Source organism: Trypanosoma conorhini, assembly GCF_003719485.1.
Source record: "Trypanosoma conorhini strain 025E chromosome Unknown Tco_14.4_contig_00086, whole genome shotgun sequence".
NCBI lineage: Eukaryota > Euglenozoa > Kinetoplastea > Trypanosomatida > Trypanosomatidae > Trypanosoma > Trypanosoma conorhini.
The window spans coordinates 19126-26526 of record NW_021704169.1 but is presented as its reverse complement, the minus strand read 5'-3'; the positions used below and the strand labels follow the sequence as shown (position 1 = coordinate 26526).

The 7401-nt window shown below is 61.4% G+C and overlaps 4 protein-coding genes across 4 annotated transcripts, besides 5 other annotated features; all 4 read right to left on the bottom strand.

Moving 5' to 3' along the window:
* Nucleotides 1-598: 598 nt before the first annotated feature.
* On the bottom strand, nt 599-1933 carry Tco025E_02252 (cytoplasmic l-asparaginase i-like protein; the record flags this gene model as incomplete). The annotated part of the gene is made up of 1 exon (XM_029369181.1): nt 599-1933. One exon carries the CDS (start codon nt 1931-1933, stop codon nt 599-601), a length of 1335 nt encoding a protein of 444 aa, XP_029230778.1.
* A 147-nt stretch (nt 1934-2080) lies between these two features.
* Nucleotides 2081-2123: a microsatellite.
* A 247-nt stretch (nt 2124-2370) lies between these two features.
* Tco025E_02251 (60S acidic ribosomal protein) lies at nt 2371-2700 on the bottom strand (the record flags this gene model as incomplete). Its single annotated transcript, XM_029369180.1, has 1 exon — nt 2371-2700. The coding sequence occupies one exon, from the start codon at nt 2698-2700 to the stop codon at nt 2371-2373; it is 330 nt and encodes a 109-aa protein (XP_029230777.1).
* A 338-nt stretch (nt 2701-3038) lies between these two features.
* Tco025E_02250 (uncharacterized protein) lies at nt 3039-5093 on the bottom strand (the record flags this gene model as incomplete). The annotated part of the gene is made up of 1 exon (XM_029369179.1): nt 3039-5093. The coding sequence occupies one exon, from the start codon at nt 5091-5093 to the stop codon at nt 3039-3041; it is 2055 nt and encodes a 684-aa protein (XP_029230776.1).
* A 122-nt stretch (nt 5094-5215) lies between these two features.
* Nucleotides 5216-5241: a microsatellite.
* A 138-nt stretch (nt 5242-5379) lies between these two features.
* Nucleotides 5380-5398: a microsatellite.
* A 39-nt stretch (nt 5399-5437) lies between these two features.
* Nucleotides 5438-5465: a microsatellite.
* Nucleotides 5466-5542: 77 nt separating this feature from the next.
* On the bottom strand, nt 5543-7087 carry Tco025E_02249 (uncharacterized protein; the record flags this gene model as incomplete). The annotated part of the gene is made up of 1 exon (XM_029369178.1): nt 5543-7087. One exon carries the CDS (start codon nt 7085-7087, stop codon nt 5543-5545), a length of 1545 nt encoding a protein of 514 aa, XP_029230775.1.
* A 268-nt stretch (nt 7088-7355) lies between these two features.
* Nucleotides 7356-7399: a microsatellite.
* Between the last annotated feature and the right edge of the window lie 2 nt (nt 7400-7401).

Here is a 7401-nt window from a genome sequence, read left to right as displayed (position 1 = left end):
AAGGAGGGCCTACAAGAGGGGCGGGATGCCTCAAGCCGCAACGGCCCAAGCAAGGAAGAACAGAAATAAAGGAAACAGGCGCCGACCTGTCCTCCTTCCTTCGCTTTGTATTGTAAAAAGGCGCAAGCAAAACATGCACACCTTCACACCCTCATCCCCACATCCACTTAAGCTCGCGCGTAATTGTGCTAAATTTTCATCGTTTTCCACTTATTGCGTTGCCGTACGTCTCCCAATCACCCCCGATCCCCCTCTTTTTCTCTCTCTTCCCCCCCGACAGACCCCTGACAACAAGGCAGGCAGACATGCACACCTGCGTGGAAGGGCGCGGGCCGTAGACGGGAAAGCGCAAACACGAAGTGAAGGCCTAGGGGGTAAAGGACGGCAAATAATAATGAGAGAAATACAAATTAAACAAAAAAAATATCAACTAAGCAGGAAAACAAAGACAACCTTCAACGCCCCCAAGAAAGCAACTACAAGGAAAATACACACGCAAAACAGAAACACATTAACCATGCACACACAATCTTTGAATCCCATAGTTCGTCTTCTAAATTTTCCAGGCGTAGAGAGACGACGTGCATGCATGTCTACCCTACAAATTAGACTCAAATGAGTCGCCTGGGGTGACCTCACCACGGAGGTTGCGCGGCATCATTTTTCTCACGGCGGCCGGCGAGAGACCCTTTCCAAACAAATACATCAGCTTCGTTTCCGCCGCGGACGTCGTCATGTACAGATAGATGAGGTCTGGCGAGATTTTGCGCAGTCGGCGAACCTCCGTGGGTGAGAGGCTTCCGTAGGGCTCCACCGTTGTCACGCAGAGGACAATATCATTTGCCTTGGCGACATTTGCCAGCTCCTGCAGCGCCAGGGAGACCGCGCTGTCCGTGGCCCCAACGCCGTTGATCTCAAACAGCACGGCATCCATCAACTTCCGTGGCCGCCGGGGTGCGTTGGTGGCGGCAGAACTTTTTTCCTGGCCGCCCTCAACGCCAGCGTCCTCCCGCCCTGTGCCCTCGGGACCCGGCTCACGCCCGGCTTTAGCCTCGGCGTTTTTGGTGGGGGATTCCTCTGGCGCGGCGGGAAGCTCGTCCTCCGTCAGCAGCTGCTTCAGCAGCTTCATGTCGCAGTCTGCGTGGAGCGCGAAGACCACCACGCTTCCGCACATGTTGGACCGCACCCGCAGAGGCCCACTTGGCTGCGGCAGCAGCAGGTGCTCGCGGAGGTGGAAGCCTGTCGACTCCACCACCCCCAGCGGAGGGAAGTTCGGGGTGCAGAAGGCACCAAATGTGTGGTGCAGCTTCGTGCAGCAGTTGCCACGCAGCAGACAATCATTGAAGAAAATGCACACCTCGCGGATGGTGGGGTTGGAGGCCAACATAAGGCCAATCACCATATTTCGCCGGGCGTCTGTGTAGGGCTCAAACAACGGCACCATGGAGCCCGTCAAGATGACGGGTTTGGCGAGATTCATCAGGAGGAAGCTCAGTGCGCTGGCGCTGTAGTGCATCGTGTCCGTCCCGTGCAAAACCAGGAAACCGTCGTACTCTTCGTGGTAGTGGGCCACGTCCCCGGCAATGCGCAGGTACTCGCGCGCCCCCATGTCGCTGCTGTCGAGCAGCTCATCATATTCAATAACGTCAAACGGGGCAATTTCCGGCCGCTGCTGCAGCTCCCCCATCCCTCGCACCGCCTGCGTCAGGTACCCCTTGGACGGCTCCAGCACGCCGGACGGCGACCGCGCCATGCCGATCGTCCCGCCCACGTAGAGCACGAGCACGCGCCGGTCCCTGCGCGGGAAGAGGTCGTCCGTGTGGCGCCCCTCGCTCCCGGCGCTGTACGAGGTGTAGAGAATGGGGCTCTTGGGCCTCGTCGGCGTCTGCTCTGCCGACATGGGCCGCTGGTTTTCCCTCCCCGTCTCACGCATCGCGGAGTCACGCTGCTCCTGCACTTTCACGAATGGCTTTCTTCCCGACCCACACACACACGCAGAAACACGCGGAAGGACGGACGGCGGGGCACGCGGTCACCGTCACGAGCAACGACAGCCGCGCAAAGAGACGAGCAGGGAAGCAAAAAGAAAAAAAAAAGAAACGAAAAAAGAAACAAAAACAAAAGCAAGCGTTAAAAGACACGCGCAGCGAAGACAGTGATCACTCGTCCAGAAGCGAACAAATAAACAACAACAAAAAAAAAGGAACCCCGCGCCACTTCAGCGCACAAGGCGACGACGGAGGCCATCGCCATGCATGTAATATATCTGCTTTTTTTTTATTCAAATAATAAATAACGCAAAAAAAAAAACATTCAAAACAAATCATGCTGTGTGCGTGCGCAGTCCGCCGAGCTGGAGCGTCCATGCGCCTAGTCGAAGAGGCCGAAGCCCATGTCGTCGTCCTCCTCCTCCTCCTCTTCCTTCTTGGCCTCGGCGGCGGGGGCGGCGGCGGCGGCACCACCGGCAGCAGCAGCGCCACCGGCGGCGGCAGGGGCGGCGCCACCGGCGAAGCTCACGTTGGCGAGCACCTCGTTGACGTTAACGGTCCGGAGCAGGCTGGCGAAGGCGGAGGCCATCCCTTTGCTCACCTCGACGCCGGCGGCCTTCGTCACCTTCAGCAGGCTCTCGACGTCGGTCTTACCACCGTCGGCGAGGAGGAGCGCGGCGTAGGTGCATGCGAGCTGCTGCGTGCTGGACATTTCTCTGGCGAGAGGGAGAGCGCTGTGGCGGGGCGAGTGACGTTCACACTGTCGGTGCGGCAGGGAGGGCGGAGAGAAGAGAGAAATTGCGCAGCGAAGGCCGCTTCTGACGGCTGCAGCGGGCAAGCGTCAAACGGAGACAGGGCAGAAACGCGCAAAGACGACAAGGAAATAGAGAGGGATAAGAAAAAAAAAAAGGGGGCGTAAAAATGGCCGATGCATGGCAGCGGCTGCCCCTGCCGCGTTATTGCAGCCAGGCAGAAACGCGTGCGGCGCCATCGAACAAACAAACAAAAGAAAACACACCCACATCCACGTGGACGGCCACGACAGTGAATTCAGGCGCAGGCCGGTGCCCGCGCGTCGGCTCGCACTGCTCCATCGTTGCCTGCGACGCTTCCCCACGCGGGTGGCGGGGCCTCCAGCACCTCCGGTGCCGCACCCGCCGCGTAGCAAAGGGTGTAGCGCCAGGCATGCAAGCAAATGCCGTGCGAGAGGAGACTCTCTGCATCCCCCGCCTCGTCCTGCGGCGCTTCTCGCAACAGAGCTGACGGAGTGCCAGCAGCGAGGCGGTTGTACTTCGTGTCCCCGCAGACAGGGTGGCCCACGGAGGCCAAATGGACACGCACCTGGTGCGTGCGACCCGTGAGCAGCAGACACTCCACCACGGACTCGTCACTGGCGGCGTCGTATGCGAGCAGGCGAAGAAGCGTAACCGCCGGTTTCAAACTTTCCTTCAGTCGCTGCGTCTGAAGCTCCGCGGCGGCCCCGTCCGGGCGCCTGCAGGCATCACTACCCATTCCCGCATCGCTTGCTTCCGTTGCGCGGCCGCCGACGGTCAACTGCCGCATGCGTTCATGCTTGGCCTCCAAAGCAGCGGCGTCACAGTGGGCGCCGCGCTTTCGCCCCGCCGCCTGCCTCTTTGCCGCCGCTGCGCCCTGCGGTTGCAGCTTTTCGCGCGCCCCCCGCGCCTCCAGCCACGACCGCGTGAGCGCGCCGTCGGGGCACCAGTAGAGGCTCTCGTGGTACGACAGGCACCCGATTGGCCGCTCCACACGTAACCAGCACCGGGCCTCGTCGCCGTCGTCGTCGTCGCAGTCCCCCGAGCCGGCACGGAGCGCTTGCGACAGACAGCGAGGGAGGGAGGAGGCGCAGCTGCAGTGATGTTGTGTTGCGGCAAGTGCGGCGACGTCAAAGCGGCCATGCACGCGGGCGAGGTACTGCTTTGTGCAGCCAACCCCCGGCGCGGCTGCGTCCGTGTCGTCGGCGGGCCCCTTCTGCGCCAGCAGCTCGGCTGTCGCACGGGCGCTGGCGGAGTCGAGGCCGAAGAGCAGCACACCGCTGGTGGCGGTGTCGAGGCGGTGGACGACGAAGGCCTTCAGCCCGTGCGCGGGCTGCCGCGTCAGCAGCGACCGCAGCTCCTCCCACGCGTCACGGGCCACGTAGCCGTCGCCCACCCACACCCGGATAAGCTCAAAGCCGTACCGCTTGTGACGGATTGCCACGCATTCCACGCCGGCCGCTGGTGGCGGCCGCATCTGTGCCACGTCCTCCTCGCCTTCCAGCGGCACGGCGCAGTAGCGGTGGGCGTCGACGCCGCCAAAAACGTCCTCCAGGATGGCTGTCACGGAGTTCTTGCGGCAGCGACCGGAGGGATGCACCGGGAGGCCGTGCGGCTTGCGAACAACCAGCAGCCGACGGGGAGGGGAACCGCGTGGGACGTGGTCGTAGCGGAGAAGCTGCAGGGGGTCTCCGTACGGCATCGGCGCCTCGCGACGCAGCACACGGTGCAAGATGACGTCCTTCTGCCGCAGCAGGAGGCGTGGCGCCAGGGCGGCCAGCAGCGCCCGCGCGGCCGCCGCGTCCGGGCCCGTCCCCACGATTTCTGCGGGTGGCTCCCCGCTCGCCTCGGCGCCTGCGGCGGCGCACAGGGGCAGGCGCAGGCGGCGCAGCTCCTCGGCGTAGGCGTCACCGGCGGCGCGGCACTCCGCCTCCCGCCCACGCAGCCAAAGAAGGCCGCCGCGGAGCTCCTCCACGTACGCAGGGATCGTGATGCGGGGATCGAGGCTCGCCCGCGGCCGCGTGTTGCCCGCCGAGACGGGCGGGATGTACGCAAACTCCTTCGCGAACACCGTCAGTAGCGGGAGCCCGAGCCAACGCCCCTTCACGGGCGCGCTGAAGGTGAAGGTGTACGGCACCACCGCCAGGACACGCACGCACGCCGCACCGTTGGCCGCCACCGCATCCTCCCCGCCGCCGCCGCCGCCGCTACTGCCGTTATTATTGTTATTGCTGCTGCTGCTGTCGTCGCGGGGACACGCGGCCTCCACGAAGAGGGGGTGGCGGTCGCCGGGGGAGTGTGCGTCCTCGTCGTCGTTGTCCGGCGGTCGCATGGCTGCCCTCCCACCCCTTTTTCTTCAAATTTTGACACGCAGCGACGCCCGCAAGAAAGGAGAAACGAAGAAGGGGACTAGAAACACACAACACACAAATCCAACACGTGACATCGGGGCGTCAAAGAAACAAACAAACAAACAACAACGATGTGTAGAGTGAATTAAAATGCGCACGCGCAAACGGCTGCTTGCAGGTGTCCAGACGCAGTGGCGGAGTGCGCCGCCCTCCGCCTGTAGCACCCCCAGCGGCTCTCACCAGACAACACTACAAAGTAGGCACGAAACACACACACACACAGACATAGGCATGAACGCGAATAAAAACTAAAGGTGGAACGGAGGCAAAGCAAAGCAAAGCAAAGCAAAGCAGAGGGTCAAGTCCGTTCCACGGACGCGTCGGCCGCAGGGGACACAACCTTTGGACCTCCCCCTTCCCTGTGCCACAGTCACCGCAAATTATGCGCCAGCTCCTCCTCCGCAGCACTCCGCAGCAGCTTCCCCACGTTACGCCGCATCATCAGCACCGCCACATCCGTCAGAATGAAGAGAGCGCCCAGCACAGCCACAGCCAGAATCAGTTTTATATTGGCCTCGCAGCGAAGAGTATTTGGGTTGTACCGGTACGGAAGAAAGCGACCGCAATTGGGTGAGATGCCGCAGCGGTTGATACTCTCAAAGTAGAATTCGCCCTTCCCACACTTCTTCGGCAGGGCACACGCCATGGATTCCTTGCGTGACGCATTCATTCCCGGGATGCGGCCATCCGAGTTGAAATTCGACGCCGCCATTTTTACTACCGGCATCCCAAATGTCGGCATCTCCGGGTCAGAGTTGCGTGAGAAGTAAATAGCCAGGTCCCGCAGGAAGAGCACCCCAATCACCACTTTTGGCAACGGCGCGCCGTCATTGGACTTTTCCAGCGCGGCGCTTAAGGAACCGGAGGAGTTGAGGCGCAAATACCCCTCCGCATCGACCATCTGGTTGAGGTCGACAAAGATGGCGGAGTCCACAAAGTGTATTTGGGTGCTCTCGATGCAGACTTTGACGACAATTTTCAACACCGGCAAGAAGCCCCTGAGCCCGTTGGGCAACCGGCAGACAAGCTGCTCCTCCTCCGCCATCCCGCCGCCTGCCGCGTCCTTGCTGAAGTAGCAGAGGCCAGCATCGCGCAGCGTCTTTCCCGAGTGGGGCTCGCTGACAATCCACCCAGAGATGCCAATGAGCGCCTCACGAGGGAAGCGGATGCCGTCGACGGACTCTGTCATGCTTATCTCCGCCTGCAGCAGCCCCACCAGGGTGCTGTCGTCGAGCTCGCTGACGACGTTGGACACGGGAACCTCACAGAAGAACAGTTCCACAGGGAATATGAGGCCGCCTTGATCAATTGCGTACGGCACCTGGTTTATTTGCCACACTTGGCAGTCAAACACTGAGTTTCGTGAAAAGCGCGGCAACGGCCCCTCGTACTGCGTTATCGTGCGTGAGGGGACATCCAGCACATACGACACGTAGCCTTCCCCGCAGCAGGGCGAACCCACGTGCAGCCCCAGCACGGGTGGGGCACTGGTGCCGTCACCGCTCGGCTCCTCGTCGTCTCCCTTGAAGCACCAGCCTCCGTTGACGCAGCTCTTCACGCAGTCGCTCACCGACACCGCGACGAGGAGGAGGGGGTCAAAGCTGCGGCTGATGCCCGGCGGGGCGCGGAGATCGACGAGGAGCGGGTCGCGCTGCAGCCGACCCACGCCGTTGGCGCACCGACTCTCTTTCACCTCGCTACCTAAACGCGTGTCGTTGCAATACACACGCTCCTCTGAGACAATTCTACCCTTCATCACAGAGAGCCTATAGACAACCTTCGCTCCCACGCCTGCCTCGGTGCCCGGCAGCGTCAGTGTGAGGGCGGCGAGCAAGACCAGAAGCAGCACAACACCCAACCTCAAAGTCTGTGGTGCCCCCCGTTTTCCCATCCTCTGCCCTGCATCTATAGACATGGGAGACACACGCCAGGCACAACAGCAAGTATATACGTCTATTTTTTTTTTGGCGTGTGTGGCCTCTCCGTTTTCCTTTTGTTTTCACCCTACTCCTCCACCTCGAGGCGTGTGGCACTCCCCAGAAAGTGTTGTGAGAGCATAAACGGATAAACAACATCAACCAAAGAAGAGGTTAAAGCACGAGCCACAAAGCGCTGCTGCATGAGTAGCGTAGCTGCACCGGACACGTGCATGGGGCGCGTGCGCAGGTGCAAGAGAGGGAATAAGAGAGAGAGAGAGAGAGAGAGAGAGAGAGAGAGAGAGAGAGAGGA